At 39.0% G+C, this 17302-nt stretch overlaps 1 protein-coding gene across 1 annotated transcript in view; it reads left to right on the top strand.

The window, feature by feature from the left end:
• The window catches only part of si:ch211-51h4.2, a 91987-nt gene that overhangs the window by 26449 nt on the left and 48236 nt on the right, over positions 1–17302 (top strand). The window contains exon 8 of the mRNA XM_047342836.1: positions 3943–4066. Coding sequence (XP_047198792.1) covers positions 3943–4066 — 124 coding nt within the window. The remainder of the gene's footprint in view (positions 1–3942; positions 4067–17302) is intronic.

Genomic DNA, 17302 nt, shown 5'->3' with positions numbered 1-17302 from the left:
GTTGGCTAAGCCTTCTCATCTGTCACTCACTTCGCCCAACAGTGTAACTGCTACTGTCAAGAGGGTAAACTGGTCGAACTGACTGACATGAGTCAGTCTTTCTAGATGCTTTAATTAACTAAATGTGTGTTTGAGGTTGAAGTTTTGCAGACAATCTTCATTATCCGAAGTTAAAGGTCTGAAACTGTCTGAAACAGTTAAAAGCGACACATATTCTCACCACCAGAATATACAATAAAAAATATGGTAACCATGGTCTGGAGTTAATTAGATGAACATTAAGTGCTAATGTAACGTGTTTCAAGTTTAAAGAAACATGTGAACCTGGTTTCAGACATGCACTGAACTTCATAGATCTCTGGAAGGGCTGCATAAGAGAAGGCAAATGTCCAAGTGATTGACTCTGGGGTCTCATTTATAAAACAGTGCGTAGGATTCATAATAAAAGTTAACAGTTATGTCTCACAAGCACAAATGACACTGCTGGTTTAATGATTCCGCAGTACAGTAGATGTACTAACCATAAACCTTGTATTTGTGATTTGCATCATTCTGTTCAGTAAGACCCTCCAAAGTCAAACTAAATCCCCACAAATGTAATTCACTTTAAAAAAGTCTTCAGAAACGAGAGATATGACCAGAGGGATTTTTCTCCCACTAAATTCCCATCAGAAAATGACTGGTTCTGAAAGCCATGGTTACCCTGGACAATGTCCATGGCGTTACAGTATGGCACCAAGAGTTACAGAAGGCTCGGGCAAGTTAAGAGCAAAACATTTTTCAAGAAGATATCACAACTCAAAATGTATACTAATGATCAATGAAATATTCCACTTCAGCTCATCTTACCTTGCATGAAAAATAATGTCGAGTGTGATAAGCCAGGGCTGGGTAATAAAATGTTAAACGTTTAAATTCATGATGATGTATTTGGGTCAGCCCCCATCTGCACAATCACTCTACACTTTTCAGTCACTACCGAGACCAGAACATAGCTGATTTTCACTTTGTATGCCACCTGTATATAAAGTATACATTTAGATTGTTCTTATTATGTTTCACACTAAAAAACATCAGTGTGTAATGACCACTGTGTCGCATGACATGCTGGTATGTGCTGTTATTTGTTGCGGTTACTCCTTGTTGATATTGGAGAGTGCAGAGTAAATTCTAAAATAAATGAACCATACCACGGCTGTTTTTATATTTAGAGGTTTAACAAACACGTTGAACCCTTTTAATTTTTTTTTTTTAAATGTTTTATTTGTATGTTATATAATGGTAATTATTGGTATTAAAAACCAAATCCTGACTGACACTGACTGTCTGTGTTGGGCAGCGACTCTTTACAGTGATGTGGTTAAATTATATATTTATACATAACTAATCCCACCATTAATCTGTCACTTGGATGGTTTTTGTGGTGTCTAATACTTTGTGTTAGCAGGAATTAGATCAGCTGGGTTAATATCACACTGCTCCACTGCGTTTGGCCCCAAACGTGCACTGGCTGGAAGGGGACAGTTATTCAACTCCCCGTAACAGAAAAGTAGTCTTGTTAGCATGTTATGTTCATTTTGCTCACACACAAATTTTATCCACTATCAAATTAAAATTCAAGAATTTCAGTGTAGGAGAGTGTGTAAACCCCACAGCTCCACTGCATGCAGCACCATTAAGTCATGTCTATGTAATTAGAAATAGATAACAGTATTTTTAGATGAAGGCAATATAAGGTTATATCAAGGCTAAAAGTTTAAATGCTATACCGCTGTTTAATCTGAAGTGTGTTATCGTTATTTGTGTTTTTGCCTAACTCCTATGGTAGTTTTAAGTCATGAAGCAAAGACACACACACACACACACACACACACACACACACACACACACACACACACACACACACACACTCGTGTCTCCCTCTCCCGAGCCTATAATTACCTTTATCAGCTAACTGGACTAATTTACTTTGTCATGGCCCAGTAAATACTTAGATAATATTATTCACACTCTGCGGGTCGGTTGGACCGCTTCCCTGGCATGCATGGGCGCTTCATTATCGGCCCGCTCAGAGCCAGGGGAGATGCTGCGTTTTGGGAGTGGGAGTGGGAGTTCAGGGTTACTGGAGTGAAAAAACCTTGGGCAAGCCTCTTTCGGATAAACCACCGTATTCCCTCCTCCCGAGGGGCAGCGATCGATAGGCTACTGCAGGTTTCTGCACAAAAACTCTCCTCTCAGTCCCACTGCTATAAAATAGTGGGTGTCTTGGAAACAAACCCCACTGAGCGCTGCAAGGTTTAACGTTTTAATGAGGATTCAGTCTCAACCCAGGGACCAGATTATTGTGTCTTAATATCGAGTTTGAGGTATTAAGAGTGCTCATTTTCTATAGAGCTTTGAAACATGAGAAGATTAAAACACTGTCTTTACCCATTAAACATCAGTAAAATGCTAAATGGTCTGTATTTATATAGCACTATTCTAGTCTTGATGACCACTCAAAGCGCTTTACAGTACAGTTTACCATTCACCCATTCACACACACATTCAGCCAGTGCGCTTATCTTATAATATTTCCCTTGATTCTTATTAAATCATCGAACAATCGATCATTACTTTTTTTGTCTCGTAACATATATTTGAATAATGAGGCCAGTTAACGAACGTCAAGTGCACTTTCAAGTGAAGTAAAATTTGCCCAGTAAATCTTTTCCCCGCAGTAAAGCTGCATGGACTGTAAGAAATGTTTATATTCATTGTAGAAGAGGACATACTTGTACGCAGATGAGGCAAAGAAATGTGGGGCTTCATGTGTTCAACCAGATGCTGTAAACAGAAACTTGACTCTAGGATTATTAGAGGTGGGAACACAAAGTTTGAGAGTTTAGCTTTTTTTTATTGTTGCATCTGCAGGACGGACAGAACAAAAGTAGATTGGAATCTCGCCCTTCTGCAAATATCTGGTTTGTCGTGCACCAGAACATAACGATTATTTCCAGGATGAGAAGGAGCTAGAGCTGAGCATTTAACCGAAAATGTATCGAAACGCACATTTATAACCTCTAACCGACCTTATTTTGCTCATGTCAGCTAGTTTGGTTAATAGTTTCCCCAATGCGTGTATTCACTAACTGTGGGGTTTCAGCTACCTTCCCGTGCCATATCACCCTGCTGCATGTCCTCCCTCCTCACTCCCCCGCTGACCTGCTCTCACTTTACACCTGAGCAATAAACACCAACACTAATTAGAAGTTATTAGGACCAGATATTTTCAAAATGCAGCCTGCACTTGCTAAGTTCTCCAGCCTTAACAACTCTAAGCTTTAATGCATAAGGAGCTTAATGGCTTTAATTGCTGGCTGAGGTTGAGCTGACTTTTGCCAATTCATTCAGTTTCGAAACATCTCTACTAAAACATTACATCATTTGATCTTAGCTGATCACATACCTTTCATGTCGCATCTTAAAGTAAAGAACATACAGTATTTGTCTTATGAACTTGGTGAAGCAGAAGTATTATGAATCAACACGCTTCCTCTTCCTTCTGACTGTGTTTCTCAGTTCGTCTTCACCTGTAAGCGTGTCAACAGTCTTGCATCGTCTTCCACACAAACTGTGCAGGAGGCATTTTGACTTGTTGTCAGGCTTTTCAGCGAACACACCAACTGTTGTCTTTGTTAATGAGAGGCAGGTGTTTTTTCCGGAAGGTGGTTCATACTTGGCACCCACAGGTGTTCTTCGCCAAGGTTACACAACACAAGGCTTCATTGTTTATTTGTTGCAGTCACATCATCATCATCATTGTTTGTTTGTTGACGAGTCAGCCATGTGCACCTGGTGATGTGTTTGTGGATCGCGACAGAGCAGAGTGTTCTGTTTGTATAACAACATCTTAAATAGCAACATTCATGTGTGTGACTTGTGTGTGTGTTTCCTCCACAGTCACATTTATGTGATCCCGGCCTTTACCTGGATTCTGACTCTTGCTATATTACTGGGACACAGATTCATCCAGCCAATCACGTCCGTGCTCACCCTGCTGAAAGGAATCCTGCTCATGGTCACGGTAAATATCATTTGACTTCTAATATTATTCATCTTGTTTTTTGGTATTTGCCTGTGTAATTATTCTGCATCTACAATGATGAATGAAATACTTTTCAGAGCAGCATATGTTGTTTTTATCTTGATGATGTGGAAATGCCAGTGACAGTTATGATCAGTATTATTGGATTACTCGCTGAATAAAAGAAAATCTGTATATTAGAAGGTCTTTTGCATAAAACGGTTGCATGTGGACGAGCGGTTCAAACGCATGAGGAAAGACTTTGTTTTGGAGAATATCAGCATTGCCAGGGCAGGTCGTTACACTTAACTTTCAAACATGTTCTGATTTTAATCAGATAACCTGATTAACTGCCATCATAGTTGTTGTATGTGTATTGTCAATGCAATTTATTTGTCACTTGTGTTGTCCCAATGTGTCCCAATGTGTCCCTGACCACCATGAGCTGGTCTGACTGATCCGACTACAGTCGGTTCTGAATGTTTCTTGGGTGCACCTGCACTTTCATGTGGTCATGCACTGTTTGCAAACACATTTTAAAGCAGGGGTATTAAATGTTAAATGCTATATTTGCAACATATAGTTTCATTTACTTTGTGTCAAATTATACTGCATATCTGTCACATTGTCAGTTTACCTGGTTTAGTAGTGAAGTGACTGATCATTTGTATAATGATGCATTTCACCATTATAAATCAAACTTTACATGCAGCGTGTTGATGTGACTGCAGCTGTGTGTGGTGGCCCATTTTATCAAACATGCACCAATCCCATATTCAGTTAATCCCATGAAAGTTGGAGCAAACAGAGATTTATGGCCGTGCAGCCTTTCATAATTAAAGAGGAATATATCAGCATTCCTGCTTTAAGAGCTCGTCTCATTTCTATTCCTGAACTAACACCCTCATTATAACAGCTATTAGAAGTATTAGGTAGAGGATGTGTTGCTTTACATCCCGGTTAAGATAAATGGAATGTGTCCAGATGCTATAAATTAATTAAGCAACCATCTGATTTAAGGGAATTAAATATGCATGTGTTATCATCTGCTTCAATACAGACCACAAAGACAAAGCAGCTGAGGGAGGAGAGGTGTTGTTTCTGTAGTAAGAGAAAGAAACATGGTGAAAGAAGAGGAGAGAAAGAGACATGCAGCAGAGATTAAACTTCTTATTGCAGTTGCTAGACTTGTGAGAAAACAATAACATTCTCAATACGATACTTTTTTCTTATTTAATTTGTTCTCTCTCGTCCACAAAAGAGTTTTGACTCATGCAATTCTTTGTTTGTGCACTTTACTTTTGCATCAGTTTTGTCCATTACTCTGACACAGTATGGAACGTGAGATTAAACATACATTATATTCTGACTGATGCAACACAGCAGTAAATAAAAAGTGGAGATTTTTACTTTCATTGTAATCCGTGCACACGCATGTCATGGATCTCATTCACATGCCTGGACAATGCTATTCAATAGCATTCAGTAGTATTGGGGTTGTCCCCTGATCAGACAGTCGATGGTTTGATTCCTCGTATTGAAGGTGTGATTGTGCGTTGAACGTGCCTCATATGTAAGTATATATGTGCTTTATGGATGTGGTAGTGTGAAGCAGTTTGGGTGGTTAAGCCTAGAAAAGTGCTACATAAATGAAGTCCATTTGCATATTCAAACACTCCTGAGATTAAATGGCTTGAGCTGCTAATGAGTAACTAAAGCAGGCTGTTACTATGGTACTTTACATGGCAGCTTGATGCAGATAGATTGTGTTGTCGTGTCAAGTTTTGCAACTACTGCTTTGATTTGTTGTTGAATCACTGTGAATCAGTGACTGTTACACCGATAATACATTTTTACCTTCTATTTGTCAAAGTTGCATTGTTAATAATTCACTTTTTAACTGTACTTAAAATATAATTTTCTCATAATAACAGATTTTTGAGATAACTGACCTTTACCATAAGGTCACAACTTGTCAGACACTCTTAAGCTTTTTTCAGATCTGATCTAATATTTCTGTACCTCTACAATGACTGATTTGAACCTCTGCTACAGTTTAAGTTATCCAATAGTCAAATACTCAACGGTGACAGTTCTGTCATTGGTAGCGTGACTATGAATATGCCTGTCACTTAAGCCACTTTCAGACCTGCACTGAACTCCGGATAATCTCCTGACAATCTCTGGAGGGGCTGTATGTGAGCACGCAAATGTCTGAGTGAGAAGCTGGAGAGTGTATTAATGAGCTCATGTAGGAAATTAGCAGGAGATCCTCAGGAGGATTCACTGGTAGCGAGTGGGTGTATTGATGAAGTATCTATGTTTTTTTTACAGTAGCCTAAACTGGACAGACACCTTTTGAGTTTTTATACCAACTGAAGGTTTGCACAGGTTCTCTTTCATATTTGGAAGAGGAGGGTGAGGTGAGGGATATTTTCCATCATCATGCAAATGATTTTCTGTTATTTATTTGCTATTTTCTAGACTTTACTTGCCTTTTAAGAACTGTTGTGCTTTTTGCATCTTTATATATTGATGTAAACCTACTCAATTTAAAGCTGGGACTTAACATTCTAATGTCATATCCATTATTTTAAATTGAATGTGCTGAAGCACAGAGCTTGACGAAGAAAAAAAATTGTTCTTGTCAATGACCTACATTCTGGATACACTATGATTTATGTGTCTTATGTTCTGCCTCTTTCTATTTGGTTACAAAAACTAAATAAGTGTTCTAAGAGTCTTCTTTCACCTTCACGCTTCACGCTTTATAGACTCTTCAACTTGGTCTTTATTCACCCAGTAAAAGTGGATATCCTTAGGCAATGTTTGATGGATTTTATGTCCCCGTGACTGCTTTGTATCTGCACAAGGTCATGCTGGTAAAACGGTTGGAAGTGGTGGCGCACACTTTTCGCCTCCTGCAGAAGTTGTGGTGCTTGTTGAGCTCCCACTGTGTGTGTGGTGGTTGTGGGCTTTTCCAGGTCAGTGCTTGCTGACATCAGGGAGTGTGAGCCACTCAACAGGAGCTCTTGAAGTCTTTAGGCTTGTACATTCAACACCATCCCGTCCCACGAGGGTACACCGCCTCCAAGAGTTGTACAAGAGAGCTGCTACACCTGCTGCTGCCACGTGGAAGATATAGACTGGGTTAGATGTAGGCCCAAGACTTTGTAATATGCTATATATTTTGTAAAATGATTCTACAATATTTATGTCTACCTTTATGTAATGCTCTCATGCCAATCTTGTGAGCGTTAAACTGTGGATTTGACCTTTTCTCTCTTAACTATGAAACTGCATTAGGAAGAGAACACTTCCCGCCCAATACGAACTACTTCAGTGTTCATTCAGCTTGAGTAACAAGTTGTCGTACTTTGAACCATCTGCACAAAGTGGTAATGACATATTTCAACAGATATGTCTGTTTTTAGTGTTTAGTAGTCCCTATTTTTCCCTGTGTATATGTTTGTTCGCTCACCACAGTGGTGACCAAACCAATTGTGCTAGTCTTTCTATTAGGACATTGTGAGGCGTCTTAGCCGCGGCGTCATCCAGTTGTCGCCCATGATGACACACTCTCACATCGTTGCGCCTTTGGAAATTAACAGACGGCCTATGTCTTCCATGTTGGGCTATTATTGGGCCGATTTTGTTTAGTCTGAACCTCATAATACAGTTTCAACTGCAGTGTCAAGGTCGATTAACTTGTGTGGTCAGTGTTGTTGTTTCAGGACAGGATGTGTTACTTTATTTACAATGCAACAGTTCAGTGCTTGTTTAACATACTGTCTGTTAGGTCAGTATTTTGAATGCAGCACACTTTGTTTCACTTTAAGAAAGTAAAATACGATTTAAAAAATATAAAATGTGAATGTGACACCATGTGTGGTCCTATTTACCCTAGATTTCATGCAAAAAGCCTTATATCCAGAGAACTCGTTCTTATGATAAATACATTATTTATTATTCTCTTCTCTTTAACTATGATCTTCATTAGACACCTCATCAGAGCACCCCCAGTTGTCTAGGGCGAAGCTCAGTGTTGTTCGCTAATTACTTTTCCTAGTTAAAAGGTTAAAAGGGGCCAGACGGAGCTCAGTGCATGTCTGAAAGAAGCTTGAGAGACACACATAGCCAGGGAGAAGTTATGTGCCGGGCGATTTATGTTTGACCATTGAATTAATGGTGGTTGTTTTGGGGTTTCTGTAATAGAAATATTGAAACCAGAGTGCGGCTGTTGTCTGGCTGTTGTTGGGAGACCCACGGTGGCAAGTGACATTGCCACAACAACATTACTGCCTGTTCCCATCATCTCACAGTGCAATTGTCCCTTATGTGTTCACGGTGGCCCTTTGGGTTACAGAGCTCAGTGAGAGTCAGAGTTGTTTTGCACTAACAGACCAGACACTGCCAATGATTATTTGATGTAAGTAATTATTATATAAAATATGCATGTAAAGATTAAATATTTAGCTTTTTTCCAGAGACATTTAAATTAGGTCAGCCAATGCAGGAAAATATCCGTGTTTAATGTGCTGTAGATAAGCTCTAATGCCTTTTACTTTAACATTTCTAGTGATGCAGAGTAAAACCTATAGTACCTCTTTATAATCAAATACTAGACAACCGTCGCTGATGTGGAACTATTAAACACCTAAATGTGTTATTTGCCATTTGTTATTTCTCCCCTTGTGTCTGACAATGCTGCTGTACGTGTGAGTCTCTCCATCTTCCCAAAACATGAGTTCCTAACTTATTAAAAAAATGTTCCAGTCACTGGAGGAAGTGCTTACGCAGCTTTCCACAGTTTTGCCTCTCTTTGACTTTGCAATTTTTGTTGCTGAAGACAGTTTGTCACAATTCTTTCATTACATAAAGTCTCCCTGAGGACAGTGCTCTCAGTTTTCCCGTGTGCCCTCTAACTTTGTTCCTCTGCAGTTTATAAACCACGTCAGTTTAGCTCAATCATTGACATACTGGCAGATGAGCTGGTGCTGCAGGGATTAGTACCGGAAGAGATCAATGTCAGTGTTATTAAGTCATATCCCACCGGCAGAGTAGGAGCCAGCCTTGGCTTTCCTACTGTTACACCAGACAGTAGTTAAGTAGTGTGTGGTCTTTTGGAAGGAACACCAGAGTTATCCAACTAAGAACAGCACAAAACTAAACAATAAGAAAAAACTTCCATATTAAAAACTTCCATATTCACTGTTTTTCGATACAAAACAGCAACTACACTTGTTAGTGTTATATTTGGGGAACTGCAGCAACTTTAAATCCAAAATGGGTAATAATGTTGGCCTTCAGAATCCAGGGGAAATAAAGTAGGAAACAATTTAGAGATTGTTCTTAAGTTCCCTGTTTTTGTTGGTGCTCGTTGTTGTTCTATATGCTCAGAAATGAGTCTAAAGCCTCAGGTTTAATCCCTAAATCCATGTTGAGTAGATTCAGCCTTCTTCTCTTTGATGGAAACATCAGAATATTTATTTTCCAATAGGATACATAAATAAACCTTCTTATTAATCCTACTGTTTTCATGTCACTTGTGGTCCTGGGACAAAAAGAGTCAAGTTAGATTATCTTGACTAGTTTAGTTGTACCATCAAAGAAATTTAATAACCTCATTTATTTTATGAGCTGCTTTTGTTATTTTGGGGAAGCAGATGTTATAACAGTTATAACAGGTAATTGAGATCTTGTTGTTCAAATGTTTATCTCCACGTTAAAATGTGATAGGATTTACATATACAGTGTCCATAGAGTCAAACTTTAAAACTTGGTGTCTCAAATTCCCTCAGAATGCAGAAAAGACCTTGTAATTCCAACATCATGTATTACAGTGGATATAAAAAGTCTACACCCCCCCTGTTAAAATGGAAGGTGGTTGTGATGTAGGCCTCTTGGAAATGATTTTGTACCCTTCTCCTGACTGATAACTTTCAACAATGAGATCCCTTTGATGCTTTGTATGCTCTTTGCAAACCATGACCTTTGCTATAAGATACGATTAAGTTAATGTCAGGAAAATCCTACCAGAACAACTCAACTTTATCTGGGGTTTATCCGAGTCACTTTAACTGATGGCAGGTCTGTACTGACTGCTATTGAACATGAGTATGAATGTGATCGGTTAATTCTGAACGCAGCCACAACCCCAATTATAAGCTGGTGTGGAAACTTATGCAATCACATTATTATAGTTCGTAGGTCACATTAAAGATGGAAAAAGTTCTGACATGATTTATCTTGGTCTCAGTTTTTTCGATCACACAACGACCTGGCATTTTAACAAGGGTGTGTAGATTTTTTATATCCACTGTATGTAATGTTATTGCCTGTAAATGTTCTCGTATTAAGAAGGAGCGAGAAAATACAAAAAAGAAAAACATCTTACAATGTGAAAACTGAACTCATTAACAACTTAAACTAAACCACAAAACTCTGAATTTATTATTATTTTTTTTTTCATTTCTTTGAGACAGCAGTATACTGCCGTATTCACAAGCAAATGTTTCGGGTTCAAAACCTCACTTGTGTACATGTTTAGTTCTGACTTCAACGCTCAATGACTGAATCTCTTCTGAGCATAAGAGAATGAGACTGACTAACATGCAAGAGGCAGCAGAAAAACACATTGAAATAGGTTTTAAGCAAACCTGCCTCAGAATCCATTAAAAAGCTGTAGAGAGGGAACAGACTAAATAAGTGTTTATCTCACTTGAAGTAATTTTTCCCATGGATGGATTTTTTGTAACTTCATTATTTATTTAATTGGCTCCTTATTTATTCAGTTTTGGGAGAGTTATTTATACATCTCATTTAATTTCTCATGAATTTAATTACTTGTCTTATCTTGTCATTGCCCTTTACCAGTATCCCGCCCCTGCATTTGGGGTTTATTTATGTGAAACTTTGATGCTCTGTAATATATAACCAAGCATTATCTTGAAACATTACATTTGGCTTTTCCATTTCACAGAAAGTCAGCACCATATATATTACGTACCCTGTAATTCACAACCTGTCTCAGGTGTATGTCTTTAACTTTGTGTGAGACAGAGAATCAACAGCAGCTCAATAGCACAACAGGGAGTGCTATACATTTAAATATCAGCATTTGTACCTGGATAATATGAGAATACAGCAGTTGACACTGAATATGACAGAGTGCAGGTTGTGCCTGATTTTTATCATTCGCTGCTCAAATGTGATACACGTACAATGTACACAGATGCCAGTGCCTTGTCCTGGAGTGCCACAGTGGGGATGAATGAATAGATGTTGGGGCCTTAGGGGCTCAGCTCTCCACACACCAACATCAGATCAATGACTTCATCCCTCCAGAGCAGGAGGCAGCCAGTGGAACCTTTATGACTCCCTGAAGGATCTGCTGTCCTTGACGAACAATAGAGAAATAGGACAGATTGATTTTAGATTGCATTGAAGGCACACACACACACACACACACACACAAAAACACACACACACACACTGTTAAACGCGATAAAAGCTGTACCGCAGAGGTCCTGGATATACTGTAGTCCTTACTGAAGCCTATTGTTTTAAAACAAGGTGAACTAAACTAGCATCAAAACACCCAAAGAATAAGCATTTGCAATTTGTATTGTTTTTGAAGGTTGTCTCTTCATCTACGTCCTGTAGATGGAGACATTTACACAGAAAGTCACTCTGGTGTGTCCGCATACACACAATTGTACAAACACACACGTACACAGTGTGAAAGAAATGTGTCCTCGAGCTAAGTCCCAAACGGGGTGGGGTGCAAAGATTTAGAGCCTCAGTTGTGGAGCAGGGCACCGAGAGCCAATGCCTGCACTCTGCATCAATATGAGAGAGAGCCGGTCAGGCAAGGCCGACTGCACCAGAATAAAACACACCATCGTCAAGCACCAGCCATTTATGGCCCAGCAAATGTGATTTTTCTCTTTATGGCTGAAATATTAATGTTTCTATCTTGGTATACTTTGAAAGAAAACAGCAGTTTCCAGGCCCCTGAGCTGCCAAGATAGAGGGCGGTAGAAAGAAAGGGGGGAAGGGTTTTAATAAGTGATGTCATGCCAAATAAAAGGGTGGGTAAAGTATGACCTTCAGACAGTGACCGCTGTAAACATCAAGGCCAATATCACAGACATAAAATGTTTTAAAAGATTATTTTATTGCCATTTTTTTGCCATTTTTACTAGGAAAGTTACCCACTGAAGTACCTCTATTTATGACTTGCATCATATGGCAATAAAACTATTCATTATATAAAAGCAAAAGTAGAGCAGGCAGATCTCTCTTCCACCTGGAAAATCCCACACTTCACTTTTGGTCAGTTGCTCTCCTATTTTCTCAGCACAGTAGATGTCATTGCCATTGTCGGCAGTTTCCTCATCATTCTCCTGTCTGCTCCTCCTCTTCCTCGTGGTATCAGGGCTTCGAGCTAATGTTATTACAGGCTTCTCTAATTCTACACTGCTGGAATGCGGCTGATTTCTACGTCTTTGTTTTTGCCATTAGAGGACTTTGATAGTGGAATTAGGTTTGCCGAGGTGGCTGCTTCACACACAAACTGCCACATTCGCCAGAACTGGAAGCTGACGCCCAGCTCTTTGTTGTCCTTTCCTCCAGCACCAAGGACCAAGAGGGCTCTGTTCAATAACATACATTTCACCAACTTACTATACGTCAGGCTCTGTGATCATTTGGGCCTTTGCTTTTCCTTGGAGGGAAATATTGCAATGTTCTTGCTATTTTTAAAATGACACCAGCCTAGTTTTCAATTCAAAACGGCAGAAACGCTGCCTCGAACCATCTGCCCTTCATGTTTTGAGCGTGACATTAAAGTGATGTTCAGTTATATGCTTTGAGAAGCTGCTGACTGTGCTGAATACCACCAAGAACCATTTCCCAAAACAGCCAGTTAAAATGAGGCTTTCAGGCAGCTGGGACACCTGTGTTGAGGGGTAAAAATGCATTTTCTATTACTATTCTAAAAGAGGAGATGATCGAGGTATCCCTGTTCCCAAACACATTATGATTTTTACAGCCAGCTCTTTACAAAGACGGGGCTTTCTCTTTCATCTTAGTACAACAGATATAGGGGATTTAAAGACGTTTCAACTCGTTTTTTTTATAGCGTCATATAACTAATTACTAGAAAACTGAAAAATTAACATTTGAACAAACATCAGTGTGATAATCTAACGTCTAATTTCACAAATGTCTGTCTGTCTGTGTGTATGTGGAACACATATCTTGCCAACAGCTCATCTTATTGGCTTCACACTTGCAATATCTAGTCTTTGTGGCCCGAGGAAGTGCAGTGTTGAATACAACATTAATTAAATATTAATTAAAATTGAATAAACAGGCAAACAGTGCCTTGCAGTCTGTGGGGGCGTGGCTTAACAGCCATTCTGCAGACCAAATTGAACATGTCTTCTTCCATGTCCTCATTTAAATTACGGCAGCAGGCAGCAACTGGCTGCCCATCAGCAATCACATCTGTCCCACCAGATGATTTTGATAATGAGAATTGGTCATTTTTATTTCATCTTATTGGGCTGAAAGATTCACAGGTGCTGTGGGTGCTGATCTCCATCATTCTAAGAATCACTTCCTCTTTCGCAATGTGTCCACAAAGTAAAAGTTCAACGTTCATTTTTTTTACTGCATTGGTTTGTATTGAGCGGAATTGTGGAGCTTCTATTTTGAGAAGTTTTAAAATTGCGTCTAGAGAATGTAATAAGTAACATGCAATACACAAAGTGTAAGGAATATAAATAATATATAGAAATATAAAAAAAATCTGAATGTAATTAAACTAGTATTTAATTATATAGTATATACAGTGTAAAGACAGAAAGAAATATATGGAGTGTGAGGATATGTACAGTGAATGGATTGCACATGAACCGTTGATATTGCACAGACAGATGAATATAGCACACTCAATATTGCACAGTTGAGAGTGAAAGTGTTAAAGTGCAGTCCATAATGGTGGTGCATGTATTTCTACTGGGAGCAGAGCTGGTTGTACAGTCTTACTGCTGCAGGAAGGAACGACCTGTGATACCGCTCCTTCAGACACTTAGGGTGAATCAGTCTGTCGCTGAAGGAGCTGCCCAGTGCTGTGATGGTGTCCTGCAGGGAGTGGGACTGGTTGTTCCATCAGAGAAGACAGCTTCACCATCATCCTCCTCTGTCCCTCCACCTCCACTGGGTCAAGGGGGTATCCCAGGAGCGAGCTGGCCCTTCTAATCAGTCTGTCCAGTGTCTTCCTGTCAGCAGTTGAAATGTTGCTGTCCCAGCAAACTACTCCAAAGAATATGGCAGATGCCACCACAGAGTCATAAAAAGTCTTCAGGAGCGACCCCTGCACTCCAAAAGACCTCATTCTCCTGAGTTACAGTCTGCTCTGGCCCTTCTTCAACATGGCATGATCAGTCCAGTCCAATTTATTGTTCAGGTCTCAGAAAGAAATCTGCAATTACCATTACCACAGGACAAATAAATAGCCCATTCCAAACAGGCAGGTTTAGAACTGGAACTACACTTGCATCTAAAATTACAGAAACCATCTTTGAGAAGAGCGTAACTCTACCTAGTAATGTTACAAATAGTAGTTGATGAAGTTATCATAGAAAATGAATAAGTTGCTTTTACAAATATTCAATACTTGTGCCAATTTACAACATTAGAACAATGTGGGGGAGGGTAGCAGAAGCAGCACATACAGAGATGGAGAGTCTCAGGTCAAGTCTCACTGTTGTAAATATCATGTGAAGTGGAAACAGTGGGGTCATATTTTTAGTGATAAGCAGCTGTTCATATTATAAATGTCTTGTTTACCGATCAAATTTCTTGGTTGAAACTACTTGTCGTATATTAAAATTATTACACATCAAGTATTAACCACACAGTTACTGAGGACTGGCACATTATACCTTAATGCCTATTTTCAAAGAATGAATAGTACTGCATTTGTGGACATGTGGCTCTTTAAAATAGGTGGATATGAATAGTGATGATTCATAAATATATATTTAAGATAATTTTAAAGGGTGTTATGTAGAGTTTAATTTATGTTTGGTGGTGTGTGATTAGTGATAAAAGAAGCTGAAAAGCAACCTGTTCGTCTCTGGCTTTGTGTGTGTGTGTGTGTGCGAGTGTGTGTGTGTGTGTACTCTTGTACAGCTATCTTTGTGAGGACCGGTTTGAGTCTACAATGGAGTGAGGACATTTTGGCCGGTCCTCACTTTGTGACCCCCCTTTAATGGAATGTTTGGGGCTTAAGACTTGTTTTAAGGGTAAGGGTTAGAATTAGGTTTAGGTTAGGGTTAGGCATTTAGTTTGGAGGGTTAGGGTTAGAGTAAGGGGCTAGGGAATGCATTATGCCAATGAATGTCCTCACTAAGACAGCTGTACAAACGTGTGCGTGCGTGCGTGAGACAGGTGAGGACTAGGGACGTCTCTGAATGCTAAAGGATATGGTGTTTTAGTTTCAAAGTAGATTTGAAAATGTTTGCAGGTATTCAGATTCTTTAAGATAAGATTTTCTTAAATAGAAATTAGGTAATAAATGTGGTATTAAAAACAATATTATTGGTTACAGCATTACAGCAAAGAACAGTTAAATGTATATAATATATTACAGCTCCAACGTGTGCAGTATCTCTTTAATGTTACTAGTTATTAATTGGCAAACAACTTCTCCAGTTGCTTAACACCAGAGACATGATTTTGAACAGACCAAAAATTTAAACATTTTTCTCACATTAAAAGTAGATAATGTGTGGAAAAGGCTTTTCCAGTGGTTTTCCCCAAATATTCTCAAAACGAAGTCAGTACTGTGGTCTCTTTGATTTCCTCCCTTCAGAGGAGCATAATCCAAAATAAAGCCATCCCTAATTTATTCCAATTTCCAAACAATGGCCTCAGGGAGATGTTTCTTCACTGTGAAAAACACTTTGAGAAAGTCAAACTTGGAATGGTGCGTCTAGCTGTTTTCTTTTAAGGCAACTTTATGAAAAGTGAATGTGAAACCTTGGCAGTAAACAACTTAGGAAGTTGACTGATATTTTGAGCAGGATTTAAATAAGAGTTTGTTGGAGGTCTGTGGAGGGAATGTGTGTGTGTGTGTGTGTGTGTGCGTGTGTCTATGTGTTAAGTGGGGGCTGTAAGTAGCCCCCTAGGGCAGCTTTATTGATTAGGATTGATTCTTATGAGATAAAGGCCAATTTAAGCACCTGATGGGTTTCAGACAGACACTGGCAGTTTGTTTATCTTTTAGGACGCTTACAGAGGACCCACCCATAGACTGTATATAGAGATGGACGACATGTCTCCGATTCGTCCCACTATCCAGAAATGAAGCCACGTTTCACCAAGTTTTTTATAGCATCAAATAAGTAGAGCACTTGAACTATATATATATATATAAACAATATATAGAAAAATTCATTTGACATATACTTTGACTTTTAGTTGAAGTGTTTAACTTAATAAGACCTTGGACTTTAAATATAGATGGATGACACATGTCCACTTTCTTCGCATATTCAGAAATGACACTAAAATATCCATCCATCTTGAAACCTACATAGTAAAGATTGGGATGGTGCCGCGATAACAACGTCCTGTCGATTTGTGCACACGACCAATCACGAGACAGTGTCAGCTGTCAATCATCATGCAACCAGTTTTTAAAGCATCAAATAACTAATTAAAACCAAACTTACGGGAAAAAATAGCACTTGCGCAAACATCAGTGTGATAACAACCTAAAATGACACTAACCATCTTTGAGAATAATGTATTCAATGTTTGTGTTGACTTTTTAGTTTGGTCCAAGTTTCTGTGACCTATTTTGCAGCCAGCCACCGGGGGGCAATCAAGACTCTTTGGCTTCACTTTGGGGGATCTGTCACGTCATCCATCTTTAAATACAGTCTATGAATTAGACCAAATAAAATCATAACTTAGTGTTGAATTACATGGCTATACTGTTTATATAGTTTAATATAATCAGAACTACAAACTACAAAAAGTCCAATGTTTTGCTCACTTTGACCCAGACCATCTGTTGCAAGCATGTCATCATCTTCTTATCCTCCATGTAACACATTTTATGGAAGTTTAATTTGTGTGAATGTACAACCTTCAGCTATATCTCCCACTCATATCCTGTCATCTCCCTCTTGGCTGCCAGGAAACTACAAAAACTAC

Source organism: Hippoglossus stenolepis, chromosome 14, assembly GCF_022539355.2.
Source record: "Hippoglossus stenolepis isolate QCI-W04-F060 chromosome 14, HSTE1.2, whole genome shotgun sequence".
Lineage (NCBI taxonomy): Eukaryota > Metazoa > Chordata > Actinopteri > Pleuronectiformes > Pleuronectidae > Hippoglossus > Hippoglossus stenolepis.
Note: the sequence above shows the minus strand (reverse complement) of the source record. Positions and strands in the feature narration are given on the sequence as shown.